Raw genomic sequence first — 24,372 nt, 5'->3', positions numbered from 1 at the left:
GGCAAGTTTTCACAGTGTTTCTCAAAATATGCACTTTTCGAGACCATGATCTTGTGGCTTGAAAAGACTGGGACAGTGCAACTTTAAAGCCAAAAAAAAAACTTTTCGAGTAAAAGCTTTATTAAAAAGAACACTTTTATTCATTACATTTTGTCTGGGCTCTCGCCAATTCTACAAAAAAACGGAAATATCATGTAGATTTCTAGTTAAACGAGTTTCCTTCATTGACTAGCATTTGAAACACTTTGCTTGGATTTTTCATTTTCTTCAAGAAAAAAATTTGTCCTTTTTTTCACGGTAATGTCGCAATGAGAATGTATTATTTTTCATCCAGAGATAAATTGTGCAAAAATTCCTTAACTCATAATAGTTTAATTCTAGGCTTCTTTTTTATCAGGTAGATTCGAATAATTGCTGACAATTCTAGTCAATTTTACTTCCTATTCTACATTTAATTCTACGTGTTTTGCAAACAACTTCGAAGGAATATTTTATGATGTGCAGAATAGAGAGCATGAATGGTTTTATTTCGTCAATATTTGTTCATGTTTTATGTCTCACTTTTTTGGTGTTGGGTAAGTTTTACGTTGTCAATTACAGACTATATATATATAATATATTAATAGATTACGTCTAGTTGTAATTGTATATGAAATATAAGTAATATTATAGCTCTAAAATGTGTAAACACTTTTTGTAAATCATCTTGATATTCATTTTATGATTTTTTCTACTCTTGTATGCAATTTAGACTAGATTTTACTACTATAAACTTGCCTCCTTAATCAATAAATCCTCTTTAGAAATCCGTTATTGCGGGTGAGAAAGTTGTGTGCAAAAGAAACCAAATAAATTGGGCGGATTGCGCTGTTTTCAACACCTCCATCACTTAAACCCCTAAATATACCAAATAATTGAACTCTGTAGAGAGAAATTAATCCTTTTCAAGACAATTATCACACAGAAACGCAAAAGAAGAGAAACGATAAATGTGTGCACAGACAAATCCCGCGCGCAATTGGATTACACGTTCGTGCCATACGCGCCGCCACTGTACATCGCTCTGGAACTATCAGTGTCCAGCGAGATGTCCTCCGGACTGGCCAGGTCCACGCGCACGGTGCCGGAAGTGTTGCGACGCTTGGCCGCCTGCGCCGCGCCCCAGTTGCTCAGCGTCCAGTGGAAGCAATTGTTGTCCGACTGCGTCGTCTGCACGGCTGTCGTGCCGCATGGCAGTGTCTCCGTCGTGCCCAGTGCTGCTCCCGTCACGGCTGCGATGCTCTCCCGCGACTCATTGCTGTCCTCCGACGTCTGCGATCCCAGCGAGTCCAAGCTCGAGTCCGCCACACCGCCGCGGAAACGTGCGATCGCACTCACGGCCTGGAAAGGGAGGAAAACGTGCACAAGTGTAAGCAAACATGACGATTAGAGAAATTCATTTGCTTCAGTTAAAACATCAAGTGGTAATCTAGACTTCCACAATTAATTCATTTAGACTTTTTAGATTCTCACTTGCAAATCGCCTTGGCAGTCCTCGATGGCGCGAAGAATCTCCCAGCAGAGCTCTGAGTCCAGAGGAATGGGTTGTTCAGAGTCCCTATTGTGGATGGCGATGGCAATATGCACTGGATGTGGAATTGGAAGTGGGATAAGCAGCTTCTCAGCCGGATTCAACTCGCCGTGTTTCCTCTTCCACGGCCGCCATGGCGGATTGGTGTTGCTCACCGGCTGTTGCCGCCGTGCGCGCACTCGCGGTGTGGTCAAACCCGATGGAATATTGTCACTGAAAGAAAAATACAATTAGCAATGCAAATTAGCTGAAGTTCAGGTGACTCACTGTCGCTTCTCCGCCTTCCGGAAGTTCATTGTGATCCTGGAGCGTGGATTGAAAGCCGACACCTCGAGATATGGCGAGTGCACTTGGATATTCCCGCGCGGAGCATAGACATTGCCCAGCAAATCCGGTCCATTCACACCCATGATATCGCTAGCATTTTGTACCATTTCGCTGTAGCGCGACAGATCGAGCTGCTGATGAGCCTCCAGCTTGAACTGTGTCTCCGAATCACCGGCGGGCGTGAGAAAGTCCAGACTAAAGATCTCCACATAGTGTACACCCGCTAATCCTGCCCAATCTCCATGCGATATGCCTTTCGTCTCCCAAAATTCATCCTCAGACAGCGACAAGTGCGGCAAAACATGGCTTGGATAGAATCTCTCCAGCAAATGAGCTCCTTGCTGAATGGCAATCTTCAGATCCATCGTTGTCATCTTGATCTTCGCCTTCACGGCCGGCGTGAGGCCAGTCTGCAAATCTCTGCGTCTCTTCTCTAGCTTCTCTCGCAGTGAGGCAATCAGATCGTTGCTCTCACGCTCAAGATTCCGATAAGGACCCGTTTTGGACAGCTCCGCTGAAAATGGTCCAAAGCAAGCCTTCACAAACTGACTGAAGTCCTTCTGAGGCTGCATTATCACTGCTTCCATGGCGAATTCGAAGGCATTCAGCTCTTCCATCTCCATCTTCGCCTCAAATGCCGCTAGTGCTTGTTCGGGCTTGATGACAAAGTAGTAATCCAATGCCAATCCCGGTCCAGCAATGCGACGCACAGCCAGACTGTCACTCGCTGGCACGCGACCGCACTTCTTGATGAACAGGTGAAATGTCATGGAATCCCAGAGAAGTCTCAGCCAGTAGCGTGTCAGACCGACGCAGAGAACGGCCACAGAAGTCAGCGGACAGATGCAAGTGGCCACTAAGACGGCCAGCAGCGGCTGAAAGCAACCTTGCACAACAATATTCCACACAACAGCCTCCAGAAGAACACAGTAGCGATTCCTCGACGACTCCGGACAGTCCAAATCGTAGATAAGCATCATGTAAATGTGCAGAAGCAGTGTCACTATTGGCACCCAAAGTGGAGCTGTGATTGCACCAGCAATACTCGCGAGGCTGACGAGGATGCACAATAGCGGGAAGATAAAGATAATGAGGAGTGTCCCAAGGAAGCCTTTCAGTACATAATTCCACACACGATTCATGTGTCTTGTCATGCCTTTCCCGATGAAGCCCGTGTCCGGTTCTGTCTCAAAGTGTGTTCGTGCCTGTGAAGACAATGACAATTAATGACACTCATTTACACATTTCCTCCCACAGCAATTATACCTTTGATATGTGTCTCCAGAGCTCCAACAAACGAGACGCCATTGTCTGCGTGATGCTCGTCTTCCGTGGAAAGAGTGTGCCATTAATCTGTGACAATTCCAGATCGTGCATGAATGGTTTCATGCAGAACAACGCTCGCAATCCCAGAGGACTGCACCACGGCACCACGATGCCCAGGAGGAACATCATGTTCCACGTCCAGCACCACGTGCGCTGAATCAGATTCAGCAGACGCCACAGAGGCCAGCGCGTGCTCGTGGTGCGATTGATCTCCTTCTCCACGAGGAATACTGGCTGGCTTGGGTCACTGCGTGGCGTGACAATGGACGTGGCTTGCTGGCAAATCACCGTAGGAATCACTTCTGACTGTCCCTGGAAGTTCCTTCTGATAATCCACGATTGTGGCGCCCAAATTCTGCACGGCCACTGGAAGTTCCTCGTGGGGGTCTTGGCGTTCCGCAACTCCTTCAGCAGCACCGGCTCGCGCTCCTTCATAAACACCATGTCGCGGTTGAGGAAGTACGCCGTCTGCTGAAGATTGTGCTTTGAGCAGCCCTTCAGTGCCTCTTCGTGAGCTGACCATGTGGTCTTGGTGAGCTTTGACAGCTCGGCAGAGGACAAGCGCGAGCGCAGCCACGGAGCAACACGAGACAGCACTGGATGAACTTCCGTGAGATTCTTCTGCTGCTCCTCGCGACAGTGCTTCAACTCGCGCTGAATCTTCTCCACTGCCTTGTGCATGATCACCACAGATTGAGCCTGCTGCACCAGCAATTGCGGCACGCCAACGCCCAGATCCTCAAGATCTGTGTTGGACAGGATAGAGCTGTACACGCGCTGCAAGTATTCCTTCATCACCGCCTCGTTCACTTCCTGTAAATTTAAAACTCCGTATAAATACCATTGATAATTTAGGTCTTTGTCATATTTTCATGCTTATTTTATTGAAAACACCATCAGTATTGATTGAAAATTACCAAAAAATTGTCTCATTCGTTAACTCCGTAACTCCTTAGGCAATTTTGATATTATACAGATTAGACAAACTCTTCATAGAATTTTGAATATAAAAGGGGATTTTCGCAATTATCGTAATTGAGTTTATGAGTTTTCAAGACTGTTCTTTATATCTTTCAAATATATCCAAAGAAACGCAATTTACTCTTTTTGAGGTTCCCAACTCAAAGCAGAAAATCTCTTTTGTCGTGTCATTTAATCAAATATCCTCTCTCTTTTTTGTCTCTCGGTAGAAACAGAGAAATCAAAGGTTCTCTCGCTTCTCATATAGACGCTGCTGTGCTAATTTGAATAACAATGGAAATACCTTTCAAAAGCACAAAGATTTCAATCTTGAAATGTGTGTCTTGATTAATGAAGAAAAAAAAGAGAATTCTTCACCTCTTCAATCTCCTCGTCGGGCATCTTCTTCTCCCTCATCTCGGCAATGAGACGCTCACGAAAGTGCAGAAACCACCCGCGCGTCTCCCTCTCGAGGATGCCAATCAGTATTGGCAGCGTCTTTCTCATGATATCGCGCGAGAACAGCCTCAAGTCAATCTCCTGGCCCTTTGGCGTGAGGAAGAGATACGGAATAGGTTGCGCATTCGTGTCGCACTCCACTTCGAACTTCTCCATTGTCGCCCGCCTCAGTTGGTGTCTCACATAAGTCGTCAGTGAATCCATACAATCCTCATACTCTGGCTGTGCGCGGTTGAAATGCGAGACAGCATGAAAAATTTGATAAATAGAGAAAATTGGATAATCGTTCGTTTACCCGGCACACAAGTTCCGCCACCAGGAAGCGACAGCGCTCCTCCTTAATCTTGTAATCGAGATTGTGTGCCATCAGCGACGGCACCCCGACGAGCATGTCCAGTATCTTGATCAGCCCGTCAAAGAACGCCCGCGCGCCCTGCGCTACGCTGAAAAAGTGCCCCGTAAGACGTGACTTGGCCGTCACCACAATGAAACGTGCCGCAAGTGCCAAATCGCTGAGTAGAGAATCGTGGGCACGCTCGCAGCCCTTCTGCAGCAGCTGCGAAAGCCGCCAGCGATGCACTTGACCGGGAAAATTCAAGCTCGCCACTTCAAACTCCCTGCAAATGGGAAGAGAAGCACAATTGATTTAATGGCCATTTCATCGGTTTGCTGAAACACACAAATCCATCAAACTCATAGGCAGTTAAGAAGAGAATTTTCTGTAGACATTTATCAATATCGAGATTTGGGATGAAATCTGGTCCAATATTCATGAATTAGTGACAAAAAAACGTAACGTTTTTCCATTTAAAATATTTATAAAGAATTTCCAATTTATATCTCAAACTTAAATTTGCTTGAAATTTATCAATAAATATTACGACCAGAATTTTACCACACGATACATATAGAAAACACAAATCAAATCAGCGAATGATCTTGCAGATAGGACAGAAAGAATTGCTTTGGAAAAGAAAACAGTGAAATTGATGATTTGTACAGTGATGAAGACTACAAAACGAAAGAGTGACCGAAAAAGTGTAGAAGAGAATATTAAAATAAAACATCTAACAATCATTCCAATAGAATTTACACATTTACAGAGACAATAAATCTACCAATTTTCATGAAATTTACACAGACTCCAACTTCCCGTCCATTAAATCACAATATTTCACAATTACACACTCATAATCATGCACATTTTTCTGGATTGCTTCTTCTTCTCGCCTCCTCCGCTCTCCCGGATCTTCCCGCATGCCCACTTTTCTCAACATTCTATTTACTCTCGTCGCATCTTTCTCTCTCTCTCTTCTTGTCTTTCGCATTCGCTTTTGTTTTGGTAGGAGAAAATCTATTTACCCTGTCGAGCGTATCGTTTCCAATTGCTCCAAACTTAGCTTCTTCGGTTTCCCAAATTTATCCTTTTGCAAGCTTTACAATTGGAGTGCATTTGTTAGTCAAACAGTTTGTTTTATGTTATTATGGGCAAGAAATACAGGGTGTGGTTTATCAGGTGACTTATCGACGTATTTCGCTAGTTTTCCTAAACAAACGCTGTACAGGCATTTTGTGACTTTTGCATGACTAGAATCTCTGAAATCCACATTCTCTATCATACATCTTACAAATTTTCATGGATTGCACATATGACAATTGTCTCTTACACAATGTTCGAGACAAATCAATACTTTGAACACTCAAATCACATTTCCGTCATATCTTTGCACTGAATTTGCGTCATGAAAAGTAGTCACAATGCTTTCAAGACCTATAATTTTTGTTTTCTTATGAAACCGCCAATTTCCCAAACGCCTGATAAACTCCACCCTGTATTTTACTGTTCTTTTTCATGGCTAAGATAAAGAAAAATGTTCTTATCTGTGTAACAAAACAATAAAACTATTGAAGTAAATTAGAAGACAAATTTTGTGAGGTGTTATTTATCACATATTTGTTTCGTCCCAATCAACAAATATACTCAGTGGGGAAAATGAACCAAACATGAACGGAAAAGTATATGTACAACTATTGTTGATTTCCTCTCTTTTCAGAGCTGATTTGAGTGGGTGCTAAAAACTAAATTGGTTCTTTCTTTCTCTCTCTCGTCGGGGTGGAAGAATGATTTCTTGGCCAGAGGAATTGAGTATCTGAGCAGAGAATGAGTGTACAAACCCTCTTTCTCGCAGTGATTTCAGCTGATTGTTGGTCAATCTCCTCGGCTCGCCGCTGCCATCGGCCGCCACGGCGTCCAACTCATCGAAAGGCGGTGCCACGAACAAGTCACGCAGATTTATCGGACGTGATTTCCTATTCCCATTAGAGGACGCGGACGATGTACTGTTGCCGCCGCATAGCGGACTGGGCAGAACTGCCGGTGAAATGCCAATTAATCTCTGCAACTTTCGCGCACAGGTGACAAAACGGTCGACTTACCAATTGGAAATGTCTTCCAGTGATAGAGAAATTGCTCAGCAACTTGCTTTATGTGCTCCACAAGCTGCTCCACTTCTGGCGGCGCCCCAACGAGGCTCACATTGAAATTCACGGGCTCCCTCTCGGGCCCCAGCAGGCTGCTCGGCCTTGACCTCATCACAGCCTGGCCACTCTGGCCCTGCCGCAGGGTGGCCGTCTCCCCGCTCGCCTCCATCGCGCCGTCACCACTTCATCTGCGAAAGAAGCCACTCCGTGAATTCCTCCCAACTGACTGTGTTAATTTAGACTAATTTCTCCCATACGAAGCAGCTGCATTTTTGATATCACACTCACACGCAGCAATTCTCTGTGTGCGTCTTTATCTCTTTCTCTCTCTTTCTCCTCTCATACACCAAGTTCGTGTGAAAATTCAGGAAAAGTGAAGCAATAATTTCCATCCGACAATGTTCTTACTTGTGTAGAATCTTATGCAAAGTCTATTTTTTGCCTGAGAATTCCAATTCTGAGCTATTTCACTTCACAATTGGAGTTGTTTGGAGGTTTCTCTGTTGAAATCTCAACTTTAAACACACTCCAGAAGGTGTGTCAATACAAATATTGATGTCCACGATATTGAAATCAAAAAATATATTCAGACATTTCGCAATTTTAAATACTTATTTAAATATTTTTTTTAATATTCACTGGGCATAATCTGGAAATTTTCTAATATCATTTTAAGTCTTCATAATCTGATTAATGGTTTATCTTTGCAGAGAATTTAAAACGATCTGACTTTCAATTGGTATCAATTAATCAAGATTAACAATTCCAAAATCGAGTCTGTTCAAAGCCATTTGATAAATGAGGTTCATAGAATTTATTAAATTCATAATTAAGGCACCCATTGAGCAATTGACGAGCCCCTTGGGTGAGAATGGAATCTTCGCAATAGCGCGACTCGGCATTAAATAGTGATCGATGATGAGCCCTGTGTGGCATCTAAAATTAACACTGACGCTTTTGTGGTGGGAATGGAAGCCAGAGGAGAAATTTCCGAGCTCCAGGGAATGCGAGAAGCACACAATCTTCCCTGAACACGTGTGCTCGAGAGAATCGCGGAATTCTCTCTCTCTCTTGCTCCAATAAGAGTTCCTTGGTCTTCTTGTGGGAATATTCTCAGTGCATCTGTGGATGTTACGAATTAATTCACACACACGATTTACAGAGGCTCCATTCTTTTCATGAATTCCAGTGTCCGGGAGCGCGTTTTATTGCCTCTTTTGTATCGTCAGACAATCGATAAGGGTTCTCGACAGTCCTTTTGAGGCCCCTTTTTGAGGTGTCAGGACTAATATTCGACTCATACATCATTGAGACAAGACACGGGATCATTCGTGCGAATGATGAGCACAACAAAGAGATGAGGTGAATTTTTCTATATACACAAAAAGGATTGTTTTCATTATGTCGTGCAGTGTGAGAAGTCTCACTCCATTGCGTTCTGTGGCGAAAGGAGCAATTTTCAAGCATTTCCTGCGCTCAGCCCTGCCAAAGTCCAATATAGCGCCCCGCCAATCGGAGCCCCAGATCTCACGGAAAGTGGGTTAAGAGGCAAACTCACCATTTTCAAGCGAAAATCTCTGCTTTTCCTCCACTTAAATCCTCTTCCTTGTGCGTATTGACATTCTGGATGGGGGCGCCCCTCGCGGCGCCGTGGGGAAACGCAAAAAGGCGATTTTTCCTTGTTCTCGGGACACTGGAAGAGCACTGGATGAGATTTTGAGGCTGTTTACACGACCAGCGCGATAACTTCTAGACACTCTCGCTATCTTGGCGAAATGTACACACGATACACTCTACACTACACATTGAGGGGACACAGAAATTGTAGAAAAAATGCCGATAATTATGTTTTTCCTCCGTTCGCCAACATCCCGGAATGACAGAATGAAAAATCGATTAATCGACGAGGAGAGCGCGATTAGTGGTTTCAGATACTTATCACCCGAGGCGCTGCAGACGCTTCGGAGAGCCTTCGAAGAAAATTGTAAAAAGGGATTTTTCCAAATAATTAAATGGCAAATCATGAAGAAACTTGGCCAATTAGTACGAATATTCAAGCCTCACTCAAGCACAGAAGAATGACAGTGAATTATTAGGCGGTTTATGGAATTTACGCGAGTAAAAATTTCTTTCGCTGCTCTTCCATTCATTTTACAGTGTATTAGTGCGTGGTAAAAACTTCAGACGCACAGTTTCGTGAATGACTTCGTAGTGTTCGCGAGTGTTTGCGTGGTTTTTGTGGAAATACTCTCTGAAAATCCCCAATTAATTTCTCTACAAGATATCTTGAGCAGCTCAACAAGATGAATATCACATCTGCCGGTGAGAAAAGCTTTTTCCCATTGCAAGAATGCAGATTTCAATTTGCCGAGTCATGATGGAGTTTGAGGTTAGGAATGATGTAAACATTCTTCCAATGCCGCCCCTTTTGGGGCTCTTTCTACTTGCAGCCGGCATTATATCGCTCCTGGATGAGCCCATGTTTGAGCTGAAGGTGTTCGCGCTGCAGAAACTCGACGTGATTGTCGATGAATTCTGGCCAGAAATCTCTGAGGCGATTGAGAAGATGTGAGTCACTTTCTTTGTGCGGAAGGATTGTTTTTCACGCGGTATTTTCGACTTTGCAGCGAAATTCTGCACGAGGACAAGGGCTTTGGGCAGCATGATCTGGCTGCTCTGGTGGCCTCGAAGGTCTACTACCATCTCGGCTCCTTCGAAGACGCGCTGACTTACGCCCTAGGCGCCGGCGGTCTGTTTGACGTGAACGCCCGGAATGAGTATGTGGACACGATTGTGGCCAAGTGCATCGACTTCTACATCCAGCAGCGTGTGGCGCTCATCGAGAACCCCACGGAGGCGAAGCCCATCGACGCGCGCCTCGAGGCGATTGTGAATCGCATGATCCAGCGCTGCCTGGACGACGGCCAGTACCGCCAGGCGCTGGGCATCGCCCTGGAGACGCGTCGCATGGACATCTTCCAGTCCTCCATCATGCAGTCCGATGACATTCCCGGCATGCTCTCGTACGCCTTCCAGGTCGCCATGAGTCTCATCCAGAACCGCGCTTTCCGGAACACCGTTTTGCGCGCTCTGGTCGAGCTCTACCGCAATCTCGGCGTGCCGGACTACGTAAGCATGTGCCAGTGTCTCATCTTCCTCGAAGATCCCCTCGCAGTGGCAGAGATTCTGGACAAACTGACTAAAGGTGAGTTTGAGCCGGGGAAGTCTGCGCGGGAATAATTTCCGCGGCGGCGTTTTTCTTTCTTCGAGAATGAGAAATTAGATTTATAAAGAAAGTTTTATTATTATTGCGTTAGATAAATTTTTAGCTGTTTAGCTAAAGAAATTTTGTGTTTGCAGAAGGAGGTCAGAACGTGTTGATGGCCTATCAGATCGCCTTTGATCTGTATGAATCGGCGACACAGCAATTCCTGGGCGAAGTGTTGCAGGCTCTGAAGACCACCGCGCCGATCCCGAGCGCCTTGCCGTCGAATTTCAAGCCGCAGGGACTGAATCCGCCTAGTGGAGGCGCCGAGGAGAAGAACGACTCCCGCACGGATGACGACGGCGATGTGACGGTGGAGCGAAGCGTGGACAGCCTGAACGAGAGTGAGAAGGAACACCAGTCGAATATCGAGAAGCTAGTGAACATCCTCTCGGGCGAGATTTCCATCGATCTGCAGCTGCAATTCCTGATTCGCAGCAATCACGCTGATTTGCAAATTCTGCGGGCGACCAAAGAGGCCGTCCGGGTGTCAATTTGCCACACTGCGACGGTGATTGCCAACGCTTTCATGCACAGCGGCACAACAAGTGATCAATTCCTCAGGTGAGCGCCCGAAATTCCATTGGAGCTCATGGGGAGTGTGTGTGTTTTTGCGATGGGGGAGGGAGAAAGAGCGCACCGTCATCTTTTCACGAGGGAAATTGAAATCGTGACAAATTTCCCATGATGCCAATTGATTTTATTGACAAAGGACTGTGTTTTCCTAAACCATTTAATATCGGGCCGAGAAACTCTATGCAAACTTCTCCTAATATGATGGAAGAAATCAATTTAAAGGCTCCCGGCGAGCGAAAGCGAATCCCAATACATATGTCAGAATCCATTTAGAGATTATTCATTGAGAGTCTGATTTGGGAACTGTGTGAAATTGGTGTTCATTTCACTGAGTTTTGTTGGAAATTGATTAAAGATTTGAAAGTGTGGACCGTGATGGGGCGAGAAAGAGGAACGGATGAAGATAAAGCCATGCTCTCTATGTTTGTGTGTGTGTGTATAGTTTATTCCACCCCATTATAAAGTACAATATTTTCATGACATTAATTTCTCAAGCCAAAGACAAAGTCTAGCCAGACGCTAACTTGCAGAAACTTGTGGAATGGCTTTTTGAATTTATGTATAAGTTTTAAGAAAACCAGCAGCTAAAGCAATTGCAATTTGTGTTGAAATTACTCGGTTTAATTCCACTTTGATGTCCTGTGGCGGAGACGAGATGAGATTGCTTCCAATAACTTTCTATAGTGAGAAAGTGAGCATTATTTTGTACTATTCTTATCCTAATGGCTTGGGAAAATACATTTTCTAATTAGTATTTTAGTAAAACTTGTAAATTTTACAATCCACTCTGCAGTGTGTTGCTAAACTAATGACTTGGAATTAATATTGCAGCGAGGTCAGTAATCAAATGGTGCATTTTTCACTTGAAAATATTCAGGTTTCAACTTAAATTTAGCTTCGCAGACATAAATCATTCACATTTTGCTAAATAGTTTCATGCCATGAATGCAATTTCATTTGAAATCAACGCTCTTTTGGCATGTTGTGCTCTCCCCAGGATTGTTTTAATGATTTTACCTTCAAAACTTTCATGCCCATTGTTTTTGGGGGAGGGTTATTTTTAATTGAATCCGAGAAAATTCAGCATGAGAAATTAAATGTAGTAATTTCTCTTGCCTTCAACAGTCAGATGAGTTTTTTTTTTCTTTCATTGCAAACTCGAATGTATAAATACTTTCCTAGTGAGGGAGAGAGAGCAGAAAAAAAGTGTTCTCAAGGATATTTGTACTCATGCAAAATGCAGGACAGAAGGAGGAATGTTGAGAATTAAATTTGTTGCTTTTCACAGTTGAGAATTGCAAAGAAATGACAGAGCAAAGGAAACCGTGTCAGGTTTTCAGCGATATTGCGAGTTGAGAGACAGCTTCGAAAGGATGGGAAGTTCATCTCGATTTCCTGTGTTCGCACTCAATATAGTGAAATAATAATACATATAATGATTGGTAGACAAGAATTTACAATGGGGAAAATAAATAGCACGTCAAGTCTAGCCGACTAATGTGATGGAAAGGATAAGATTTTGGAGTCAAAATAAGGATATGAGGATCAAGATGTCAATCTATCTTTGAATTGAGAGTTGAAATTGACGGATATCTGGGAAATGTTGGTATTTTAACGTTTTGATATCTTAATCCACGAATATCCCATGAAATTCATTCAGTTGACAGCTGATGATTCTCGAATGGATTTGCCGGATATTTACAATTTACATTTTTTTTCTCTTTTATTGTTATTTGATTTTTATAAGACGTGCAAGTATTTTACGCAATTGACATGTAATATTTATATTCTCTCTACTGTACTTCGAAAGGACTTTTTGTGCGTTAAAGGGAAGGAAGTACTTTTCTGATTCGAGAAATTTCAACTGAATCGCGAAACTCAAACTCCAGTAAAAGTTTATCGATTGTTGCCTATTGATCTTCCCTCGTCATCAGTGTTTGGCCTGAAGAGGTGAAGCAATAAAGTCGAATTCACTTATCTTGATATCCTCTAAATATTCAACTGTGAAAGAAGAGTTTAGTTGTGGGGTGAAAAGACGGGTGATGGAGTATTTTCATGATACATCATGGCAAAAGGAAGCGAGTGTGTGTGTGTTTTGCTATCTACAGGATCGCATGCATTTCCCTTCGAAGGCCGAGGCGTTGAACGAAAACATGCCCGAAGAGGCGAAAGCGAGTGTGTTTGAAGGGAATTATCAATTAATGTAATGCCGCCATGGGATTCACATGGGATGGATAATTAAATGAAGACTTTTTTATAATCTTCTCCCCTGTATAATGATATTATTTTCAGAGATAATCTAGAGTGGTTGGCTCGTGCAACAAATTGGGCCAAATTAACGGCCACTGCTTCGCTTGGTGTTATCCATCGAGGTCATGAGCAGGAATCCTTGGCGCTAATGCAGAGTTATTTGCCGAAAGAGGCTGGTCCTAGTTCTGGATACTCCGAAGGCGGCGGCTTGTATGCCTTGGGCCTCATTCATGCGAATCACGGAGAGAATATCATTGATTATCTTCTGCAACAGCTGAAGGATGCCAGGAATGAGGTGAGGAGGACTGAAAAACATGTACACTATATTGTTTGTGTGATGAGCCTTGTTCAACATACGATGTTGAAGTTGATGGAAGGCGAAAATTCCGCTGTGTAACCCGGAATTCCTTATCTGCACGGGTGGAGAGTAGACTTGTAATTTTATTCTTATTTTTCTTAAAATTTTAAGAATGTTCGTCACGGAGGATGTCTCGGCTTGGGATTGGCGGCGATGGGAACGCATAGGCACGACGTGTACGAGCAATTGAAATTCAATTTGTACCAGGACGACGCAATTACCGGCGAAGCAGCAGGAATTGCAATGGGAATGGTGATGCTGGGATCGAAGAATGTTGCAGCCATTGAAGACATGGTGGCGGTGAGTCTTATTCTTGCTATATTATCATTATGTACGGGTAAATGAGGAGTGGGAAAATATTGGCAGCCCTTTCAGCGGGATATTTCCCATCGTCTTTTCCGTGCATATCATTTATCATTGTGTTCTATTCCATAACACTCTGCGTCAATATTATGTTACGATTTATCATGCAGATATGTTCTGACGCTAAGTTGAAATATATTTTTGAGACGCATTGGCGTGTCTATATTTATAGACTAGTCAAAGGCGTAGTGGGACTTCCTCTAAAAATTCTAAGACATAAGGATCCTCGAATTGAAAAATCTCGTAAGTTTTCGGATAGTCGGCAATGAGTGGATGAGAAGGAAGAAAGAAACATAAATCTCATCAAGAAATAAGTTGATTCCTTAATTATATTGCAATGTTCTGAGAGAACACATTTTGGGAATGAGAAATTATGATTGTTTTCAGCAGTTTTTTTTATTGATGTGACTTTGCTGAGCAGTGAAATGAAATTCGCACTACGCCAATGCGATGGAAAGTGCGAAGAAAGGGGAAAAGTCATGCGGCGTGAGGTGGTAAATCTGAAAAAATGGTGATTTTTATTTAGATACGATAGAAAAAATAAGTCTTATTGAATTCTCGTGTTCTTGCGTAACGTTGTTTTGTTGTGAGAAGAGAAGAAAAAAAAAATCATTTTTCATATTATTTCTATTGATCACAAATTTAAGCCACGTCTCTTTCGAATTTGTTGTTGTTGACACCCAGTGAAATTCCTTTTCACTATACTGGCAATATAAGACATTAAAGTGTGTACCGTCTACCTTTTGCTTCGCGCCGTCGACGGGGCGGAACGCAAGAGTGCCAGATTTTTCTATGTGAAATCTTTCTCTCTTTCTCTTGTGTCTTTAGAATTTTTGGGGGGCGAAGGGAGAATATATCCAACGGGCACGTGCTTTTCGTGACTTCAGCACCAGGTGTAAGAGTAGCAATTTAAGTTTTGATGAAAGTGCTCTTCCGGCTGTGTTTTTTGTTTGTTTGAGGGCGAATTAAAAAGAAATCAAACAGCTTTTAGCACTTTTCATCTGTTTATCTTCTTGTTTCGATGGTATAAAAGTGCTACACATTCCATTTTACTTCCCTTTTCTCCGTGGATTTACTGGAGATGGAGCTGATGGAGAAAAAGTTGGCGTCTATTTAATTTATTTTCATATCTAAAGTCTCGTTGGTAATATATAGTTTCTGGAGGGTTATAAATGGCGATGTCAAAGTGAGTAGATAGACGGATGAAGGAAACTGTGAGGATTGAAGGTAGAAAAAGGGCAATGGGAAATGGTAGACATTATAGATACTTTCTCTGCATTTTTTACAGATGTACATATATTTGGATTTGTATACAACAAGAGGATTACATGTGTAAGGGTAGAAATTTGTGTTGGGAAAGTCCATAAATAAACTACTTTACAATCTACTAGTATCTCTCGATATGTGTGTAGAAGGCAGTCTCTGAGGGCTCTTTAACATTTGATGAGAATACAAGAAGTCAATTGACTTTCGGCTGCAATACTCTATCGATGATAAGCATGATAAGTGAGTTTTGGTTTGGAAATTTGAAATTCCGTTTGTGAATATTGATGAACGCTTTCCATACTTCACATGAACACCACCAAAGATGCCTCAATTTCGAGAGTATGCTTAATATGTTACGGAAGAACAGAGGGAATGGCTGATTTCTCCTTTTGTGTATGTTATCAGGAACTTGTATTAATTTTTCCCACTCCTGTTCATTGTTATATAGTGGAAAAGTGAAGTTATTTTTTGTTGTTGTAATGCAAAACATGATAATGAATAATATAATATACTTGGGGACTTTTGATAGAAATGTGGGTAAACAAGAAGGAAAGTTTTACGCGAAAAATACGTACAGGGAAGAGAAGAAAAACTTCTGACTAATGTATCTGTTATTTATTGAATTATTTTTGATCTTTCCATCACCTTCTGTCAGAATATATCTCTCTTGGTGTTTGTTGGCAGAGGTGGAAAGCGAGTGATGGAGAGAGAGAGAGAGAGAATGAAAAGAAGGAAGAAATGTCGCACATCTCGCAAGACAGGCAAACTTGTAGAAAAAGTTATATTTGTCAACATAAAAATGCATATATAAATATAAAGATATTTTTGTGAGGAATTCTGCTTCTCAACCATTGATTCCGATATCTTCAAATGGCCTGAGTTGTCGTGTCCTCGCGATGGGGGGATAAGAGATTACCGAGTGCCACTGGTAATTCCCTCTGGATGACCTTTACTATTCTTTATTATACATATGTGAATGGTGGGACATTTTGTGGGAATGCTAAATTCTGGATTATTTATATTGGAACACAGAATTTATTGGACTTGCTTGAGTGCGTATTTGTGGGCTTTGACCAGAGTATTTCCCGGTAGGAAAATGGGAAAAAGGGGTTGTGCGAATGTTGGCTTGCCGTCAAACACATATTGTATATGTGTGTATAATAAATTGTGATTTATTGAGGAGCTTTAACTATTTTCTTATTACGTATTGGACTGAAGTTAATATTGTGAGTGATCAAAGTGTTCTTTTGGGCACAAAAGTTGATCCACATTTAATAAATAGCAAAGCTCGCTTTATTTTATCAGAATCACTAGAGATAACCAATATAGCCAAAGTTTTTCGTTACTCCAGTCATATATGTTTTCCAAACTGGAGCGAATGGGAAAGAAGGAAAAAAGCAGAGGATTAAACTACAAATACATCGAATTTTAACGAGTTTTATGTTAATACGTATTTGTATAAAGTTGATGGTATCAAAATATAAAACCATTGATAAATAATTTAGTTATTAGAATTTAATTTAAATTTTATTCATTTATATATCTAAAATATAATAATTGGTGAAAAATATATGCAAATATTGCATTTACGAGAATTTTACTGTCCAATAACGGCTAGAAATATTTGTTCTACTTTTTCTTAAATTTATTATTCTTCTGCGGAAGTGCATAAACAACCCTACTTTCAATGTGAATTGCTTTTTCTTCTCATACTGAATTATTCTGTTACCGAATGTTCGCCATGGTTCATTTCTGCTTAAGAATCAGCCCTTGAAGGCTCGTAGCAGGGTAATTAGTCACTAATTAGCTTGAGGGAAAAATCGACTCGAACGGACTAAATTGCACGTGCTTATATTTACAAGCGTTGATATTTTATCGATACATGCAGAGGCACATAGAATGCATAATTTAAGGTTTGATGAAGTATTGTGCGCTGGTTTCATCATTGAAAAATGTGTGTATGTGTGTGTATATTTGAAATGGGACTAAATTGCTGTTTTTCTCTCTCTTTCCGCTGTCGACTTAGTATGCACAAGAAACACAACATGAAAAAATTCTGCGAGGATTAGCTGTTGGCGTTGCCTTTACGATGTATGCGCGCCTGGAGGAGGCAGATCCTCTTGTCACGAGCCTCTCAACAGATAAGGATCCAGTACTGCGTCGTTCCGGCATGTACACCTTGGCGATGGCATATTGTGGTACAGGAAGCAATAAGGCGATAAGGAAACTCCTACATGTTGCTGTAAGTTTTCGAGTTTTTGTGCACTCTTTAAAGCACTCTTCGCCTTTTGTGTTACACTTTTCACACATATGATGAGCAAATCCCCAATGCTTTTTTTTCTACTCCACGCGAGATGCTCTCGCTCTCATTAAATTTTAACAATAATGCAAGCGGCGTAGTGCTTTTGAAGTGGGATGCTGGAAATTTATTACCATTACACAATTACTTTGTAGGTGTCAGACGTGAATGATGATGTTCGGCGAGCTGCTGTAACGTCCATAGGATTCCTTCTCTTCCGGTGAGTATGATTTTTTACAATTTACCCCCAAAAACGAGATACAATGGGGTCGGGCTTTTGGATGTGATTGAGGGACGGGTCGATTTTGTAGCTTGCATTTTGACCTTTCTCACACGACCGTGTGCGATTTAAGGTTTATGGTTTAATTTAGTGGATATCAATGTTGCGGGGGTATCAATTTTGGGTGCGTGGGATTTTGTGAATGGCATTATATTCATACCTGACGCAAAATATGTTCCCTCGCATAAGCGTTTAGCTTGAAATTTTCAATCTAGTAAGAGAGTTTTCGGGTGGCGTGACATTAAGCGATATGTCAGGCTGTGTGAGGCATTGTCCCTCTCAAGTTCTTTAATAAAAGATATGTCGTGTTTTGGGTTTATTTTTGTGATTTGTGTAAATTTAGTATATTCCCTTTTGCTGGGCATTTTCGTTCTGATTGACATTGGGTTTGTAGTATAACACGACGTGTATTTTTTTTTTGGTTATATGCGGAATAATTAGAGACGTTTTGTCCTGAAAGATTTTATTGTTCAATTTCCCATGAATACTATTTATATATAAGGTTGAGCTATGCCTAAGCGCGTTGCTAACCATAAAATTTCTGTGTAGAATTTCCCTATCGATTGGTGGGTTTAATTTTACAAATACACTTGAGATGAAAATGTCCAGAGAACGATAAATCTGGTTGGAATGTCTCAAAGAGAACGTGCCCAGAATGAAAAATCGCTACATACTTTTTTGATTAAAATCTTAGGTTTTTCCCTTAATAATGAGAGTCGTTTGTCATAAATATTTCTTGGGATTTTTCTTTCACCTTTGATATTTTCTGTGTGTTGTGTAGTTCGGACACTTGATTTCATCATTTGGTGAGGAGTTTTATCGTAATTACACACGTATTTCTACAAATTGTGAGAGGGTATACATTTCCGTTATGTCAGGAGGTGGAATTTAATTTGGTCAGCAATTTATCTGTGTGGTATTGTGGGTGGATAGTGTCTAAAGTGGAGTATAAATGCGATATGAATTATTAATGTATTTCATATTTTACCACTTTGACAAATTTTTCATTAAAAATTAATACGACTATACCTGGCAAAGTAGGTTTTTGGGTCAAATTTAGGCATATATGTACATTCAAACGTGTGTCATTTAGGCCAGAATTATTTCAATTCTCTAATGCACTCTTCAGAAATCCGCGAGTCATTCGCGTTCTCTTTCACTGGATGAAAAATGTGAATTGCAAAAAAAGCTTGAAAATCAATCCGCGTTCGGATGATTTATTGACGAGTGGTTCTTATCGGGGCTAATTAAAAAAAAATCGATCGAATTGCACCACTGCTTCGCTTGAGAACTGTTCAAGATAGGTTCGATGCAATTTATCTGCTGAATGCTCCAATATATAATGCAGAGCTTTAATTTCAGTAGATTTGTTGGGGGATTTTAATGCTTATTCAATCTGTAGTGTATTTATCGCTATACAAGCGAATGTTTAGCAGTGTAATTAGTCCTAATCGTTCAATTTAATCTGAAAGTCACTCAGGAAGAAGGGAAGTTAATCGCAAGTGGGCGGGACTTTCAAATGGGTGGAGTTTGTGTTGCTAAATGTCTTCTCTTTGCTTTCAAGTTTCACGTGATTTTGCTTAATTAGCATACAATTCTGGCTCTCCAAAGCTTTAATTATTAGTTTGAATCATGCGTTCTTTCTTGATCTAATCAAGTCTTTGATTTACAAATGTTTAACTAACTTCTCAACAATTTTTTTTGAGAGTCATTCGCTCTGTATTCCTTCTTTTCTCTCAACAACAAGACATTCGACTGGGTTTTGAGGACTTTTTCGTGGCGAAAGCGGATCATGAGATTCCATCACACGCTGTTTGCCAGTATTAGAAACATTGCAATATAGAATGATACTCATACTGTATACATTATTGTTTTCTCGCTAATGAAGCGAGCTAATCAAAGCGTCTTCACGAAAGTTGGAAGGCTATTCGGGACAAATTTGATGATGATTCGCAAATTTTTCGAATAATGATACTTGTGCTCTGCTCGCATTTGCCTATTTTCCCACATTTTCTTCTCCACTCCTTCGGTGTGTGTGTATATATAGGCATCATTTGAGATGTCTAAATTAAGCGCAAATGAATATTGTTCCACCATTTCAAAGTCTCTCCTTGCTCGCCACATAATATTAAAGGGGGTGCGACTCGAGTAATTGGAACAATAATTCTCCTCTTCTCTCGCCTTAACTTTGGTCGTTTTTCCGTGGGAATATTGCAATTATCGCGTATTTTTGTACATTGTGGTCATGATAAACCATGATTTGATGCATACTGTTGCTGGCGTATTGCTGGGATAAAGTTTATGAAATGCTGTAGACTTATTCGTGAACTCTCTTCTGCGCCTTGTTAGGCAGGGAATGAGTGAGACATTGTATTGCGGAATAATAGATTAAATTTCCACTATGCTTCATGCTGCAATTTATTTGTGGCTTGTTAGGCATGAATATTTGATATATGAATGCCGTGTGTGTGTGTGTGTGTGTCTATATATAACATGTGTGATTGGGACATTGATTTCCTTTTATTGAAAATGGTATGGCAAAACAATTTCCTATGCCACACAAATTGTGATCCATCAATTTAACTGAAAATTTATTGAGTGCTATTTTAGAAGGATGAAAAATTGCAAAATGATGTTATCATTTTGTGGGGCCATGACAAAATGTTTATAGTGGTGGAAGTAATTTTTATCCAATTGATTACCTTTTCACCACCATAGTGTTGTAATTTATCATTTTACGCTTTTACGTTTCTCCTCCATGTCCATTCTTTCTCAGCGGAAACTTATTATGTATTGTGTAATAAAACATAGGGATTATTCCACCAGGCAAAGGCAGAAAATACAGTTTGCTGGGGTGGGAAAGGTTGTACACATAGCCAAGAGAAAAGATTGTATAGTTATAGCGAAAGTATTTTGTGTGGAAATAACTTGTAACGCTTTTGCAACTATATATATATACATATATAGGGCATTATGTATCTATTCTCATTTGACATATTGAAGAATCCATTACACACATGATTGAGCATTAACTTTTCACAACTTGGATGTGATGTGTAAAATTTATTATTACAAAAAAATATTGTGGAGAAAAAAGTGAATTGATTTATTCTCTTTGATATTTTCATGAAAAGAATTCACTAATTTTCTATATGTAGAAATTGTTGTTCATAATATCCTATAAAAACAGGGGTTTTGTGCCAAAAACTCACAATTAGGGTAAATTGTGAGCGAGAAGGATGGCCAAAAAAGGCAGTTTATTCAGAATAATACGTTACTTTTGTGGGTTTTAGGAAAGCTTGAAATGTTTGTTCATGATGTTTAGTTTGGCGTATAGGTTTTGTGTTGTTTTTCTTTGATGAATGATTTCGTGCAATTGAGAGTGGCGAAAATTTTGACACAAAAGCACATTTCTATGGTATAAGTTGACTAGAGATATTTCTCATTGCAACAGGGGAAGGAAGGTCTTAATGAGGAATGCAGGAAAAATCTCATGTATAAAATGTGTAATCTCTTCCCTTTGTGGGGGATAAAAGAAACACTGTGCGCTGGCTTTTCCATTGAAATGTATTGAAATTTCCTCAAGTCGTGGTCTAAGGATTTCCACACTGTGTTGGTTAACAACAAAAAGTCATTCAACATGAGGTGGCTCTATTAACCATCTCGTAAGGTATTCCTCGTTATTATGCCTCTTTGTGCGGACCCTAGAACGGGGGAACCTTTACGTGTAGTTATTAGGGATGCTTTACATAAAACGTAAGGATGGATAGTCGGGGAATTATTGAATTTTAAATCAAGAGAATGTCAAGGATATGAGGGATTTGTACTGAATACGAAATCTTAGTTTTCCATTTCAGGGATTTGTATATGGTTTCCTTCTGTGTGGATTATATGTATTTATGATATACTTTCCCTTTGACTATGAAATGGGTGGAAGAGACACTTAGGAAGTCATATTTCTTGCCATTTGTTGCATTCGACTATTGCTGTAACATATGGAAAATGATTTTATGGTGCAAAATTTAAAGCATTATATTGCCCTCTTTGATAAGCGAACATCTATAAAGCGCAAAAGAGAAGGCAAAAAAGGTAATGTGCAGCTGTGGGAAATTCTAGTGGCATATTGATGGAGAGATTGAATATTCAATTCAAATTCGCTTGAACGGGAAATCTCTCTAACTATGTGTGCCTCTCTCTGCATCCAATCAATAGCGGAAATGTACGATTGAAAGCCTCCTGTATATGAACAGTGTTTGTCATATGAACTAAGGAGTACAGTATTTCGCAGATATGTATGGGTGTGTGTGTGTGTGTGTCTGGCATTTGACAGATTAATTTCTTCCTTAAGTTGCCGTGCTTAATTTTGGCATTAAAAATAATAAATGGGATCGTATGGGAAAGACTTATAACTAAACGTCTTTGTCGCATAACATTACCCGTAGCATTTCTCATGTTTCGCAATTTCGCGAAATCAGCTGCCATAGATTTACCCATAGAGTCGTAAAGCGGATGCTTGTTCTCACAATGTCACATACGCTATGTAGATATATTTAATGATAGACACTTAAACATTCGACAATATTAATTCGTCACACTTCAAGTGATGAGAATAATTATCTGCTTCTCAGTGTGTCTATTCTTAATGGGGAAAGTGTGAGATTAGTTCGAAAGGATCAACTAAACTCCCTATCTGTTTTATTCTTCACATTTTTCTACTAACCCGAGTTTGTTTTATACGGAAAAAGAAGAATAGACTCTGTAGGATATAAAAGTTTTAAGTATACATCAGATGTTCGTATTTTACGTCCTTTTTACCGTCTTTCTAGCCTTCCAGTGTGAGCTTAAATATAATAAAAACCCAAAGGTTGTACCAATCGCTCTATTTTTCATCCCTGCGTCATCAGACTCTGTATCTTTACGTATTTCAATTTCAATTCTCACTGTACAAAATTATCTTTCCCACCTTCTCTTTGCGGCAATTTCCCAAAATTGCAAGTGACAGCAGAGCGAGGCGCAGAGAAAAGTCTGTAACATGCTTCAATCAGTCATAGCGCGAAAATTGGGTCAATCATACTTTAAAATTCTAATAGGTATAATGTATTAAAGCCCTAAACTTTCTCCTATGAGTCCCGGGGAGAGAGCCTAAAGGGAATATTAAATATGCTCGAGAAATATTTCACATTTCACATGGGGAAATTCGCTTCGCATGTGTTACATGTCAATATGATGTAGTGTTCAAATTTGCTCCCACATTTTGATCGATGCAATGTGTGTGCTTACAAGGAAGATGGTAATCAAACAATTTACTAATATTAGCAATTGAGCTCTTTATGCATAGAATGGGGGAAAACCCGATCTAATTATTTGACGAACACACCAATTTATTATGCAATTCTGATTAATATTCCTAATGATTCCCTTTTACACACTGTTTGTCAGCCTGAAGGCGATGAAAATCAAACTACAGTATTGCATAACATGTAAAATCGTTCTGTCTGAATAACTCCTCGGCATATTTTGCAATCTCAATTTGTCAATGTTCTAAGTCTCCGTCAGTTATTGAGCTGGCAGCCAAGCCATAAAGTGGGTGCTACTTCAAACCATAATATCATTAAAGAAATTACACTTACTGTAGCATATTTCCTACACTTTGCATAATATCGGCTCACAAAGGGAGCCTTCGTTCGGCAGCGCAATGGCAAATACACCCACTCAATATCGTAGATATAATAACATTTAGAAGTATCTAGGAATTTATATCCCGGGTACCGACATCAAAGTTGTATAGTCAGTGTAATTTCATTCAAATATTATGCAGACTAAATCAAATAAGACGCAGAGAGAATTTTAATAGTGGATTACTGAGCAAAAGATGACACCGTCATTTACATTTTTGTCAATGATGCTAATTTTCATAGAATTCACCCAGGAGAATATAATTTCCTATCAGTACCTTCATGTTCTTAAGCGCAGGGCGAAAGCGTCAATGTAATTCGCGTACAATAAATTCTCCTACAGAGATTCTAATCTTATTTCACAGTGACTATATGTACATCTGTACGCAAATATATTGCGAAACGCCACATTCAGAGTGTAATAAGAATCATTTGCTGAAGAAATTGCCACAAACGGGACGTATTGTCAATATGATTCATGGAATTATTAAATACATAAAATGGAATGTGTTTGCAATGCAAGCTCTGGTGAAGAGTACTTTTATGCTCCTTAAAAAGCGGTCTCATTGTGGTGCACAGACATTTAATAAAAGCTCATTTTTCCCCGGGAATTTCATTAACAGTGTATACACACAATGGAAGAACTTTTTGTGAAAAACTTTCCTTATGAAATGCATCAATTTCGTGAAATGGATCAATAGTGACAAGCAATACAAGTCAAAGTTACTTTGACAATTGATATCTAAAGCTGAAATATTGAGGATAAGCTTGTCTTGTTTGTAACCTTCATTAGAGAGATATAGATAATTGCCGTACTGATTTTCTGTGATGGATTGATTCAAAAGAGACAGAGTGATAAAATATACCATATTAGTTGGCCTTCATGCACATCATTCCCTTCACGCGTCATGTGGACG

The 24,372-nt window shown here is 40.4% G+C and overlaps 2 protein-coding genes across 4 annotated transcripts in view; one reads left to right on the top strand and one right to left on the bottom strand.

Moving 5' to 3' along the window:
- Window positions 1–134: 134 nt before the first annotated feature.
- On the bottom strand, window positions 135–9,034 carry LOC132257878 (uncharacterized). Of its 3 annotated transcripts, XM_059754921.1 has the most exons (10): window positions 8,682–9,034; window positions 7,079–7,311; window positions 6,818–7,013; window positions 6,005–6,076; window positions 4,938–5,259; window positions 4,562–4,864; window positions 3,164–4,036; window positions 1,838–3,102; window positions 1,513–1,783; window positions 135–1,380 (listed from the first exon to the last, which is right to left on the bottom strand). In XM_059754921.1, the coding sequence occupies exons 2-10, from the start codon at window positions 7,290–7,292 to the stop codon at window positions 1,024–1,026; spliced, it is 3,873 nt and encodes a 1,290-aa protein (XP_059610904.1). In that variant the 5' UTR covers window positions 7,293–7,311; window positions 8,682–9,034; the 3' UTR covers window positions 135–1,023. The 3 variants fall into 3 exon arrangements, with proteins under 3 accessions (XP_059610904.1, XP_059610906.1, XP_059610905.1); XM_059754923.1 differs by lacking the exon at window positions 6,005–6,076 and having other exon boundaries at window positions 8,682–9,033; XM_059754922.1 differs by lacking the exon at window positions 8,682–9,034 and having other exon boundaries at window positions 7,079–7,466.
- A 281-nt stretch (window positions 9,035–9,315) lies between these two features.
- LOC132258146 (26S proteasome non-ATPase regulatory subunit 1) overlaps window positions 9,316–24,372 on the top strand; it is a 59,310-nt gene continuing 44,253 nt past the window's right edge. Inside the window, exons 1-8 of the mRNA XM_059755277.1 lie at window positions 9,316–9,445; window positions 9,574–9,691; window positions 9,751–10,328; window positions 10,484–10,952; window positions 13,257–13,509; window positions 13,684–13,872; window positions 17,228–17,443; window positions 17,656–17,720. Of these exons, the coding sequence (XP_059611260.1) occupies window positions 9,427–9,445; window positions 9,574–9,691; window positions 9,751–10,328; window positions 10,484–10,952; window positions 13,257–13,509; window positions 13,684–13,872; window positions 17,228–17,443; window positions 17,656–17,720 (1,907 nt within the window). The 5' untranslated portion in view covers window positions 9,316–9,426. The remainder of the gene's footprint in view (window positions 9,446–9,573; window positions 9,692–9,750; window positions 10,329–10,483; window positions 10,953–13,256; window positions 13,510–13,683; window positions 13,873–17,227; window positions 17,444–17,655; window positions 17,721–24,372) is intronic.

This window comes from Phlebotomus argentipes, unplaced genomic scaffold (genome assembly GCF_947086385.1).
Source record: "Phlebotomus argentipes unplaced genomic scaffold, Phlebotomus argentipes genome assembly scaffold_4, whole genome shotgun sequence".
Classification (NCBI taxonomy): domain Eukaryota; kingdom Metazoa; phylum Arthropoda; class Insecta; order Diptera; family Psychodidae; genus Phlebotomus; species Phlebotomus argentipes.
Note: the sequence above shows the minus strand (reverse complement) of the source record. Positions and strands in the feature narration are given on the sequence as shown.

Coding starts and splice junctions, on each gene's coding strand:
- LOC132257878 (XM_059754921.1), bottom strand. CDS start 7,292: ATGGAGGCGAGCGGGGAGACGGCCACCCTGCGGCAGGGCCAGAGTGGC. Junction 7,014..7,078: donor CTGGAAGACATTTCCAATTG/GTAAGTCGACCG, acceptor TTTCACCGGCAG/TTCTGCCCAGTCCGCTATGC. Junction 5,260..6,004: donor GAAACGATACGCTCGACAGG/GTAAATAGATTT, acceptor TCCCATTTGCAG/GGAGTTTGAAGTGGCGAGCT.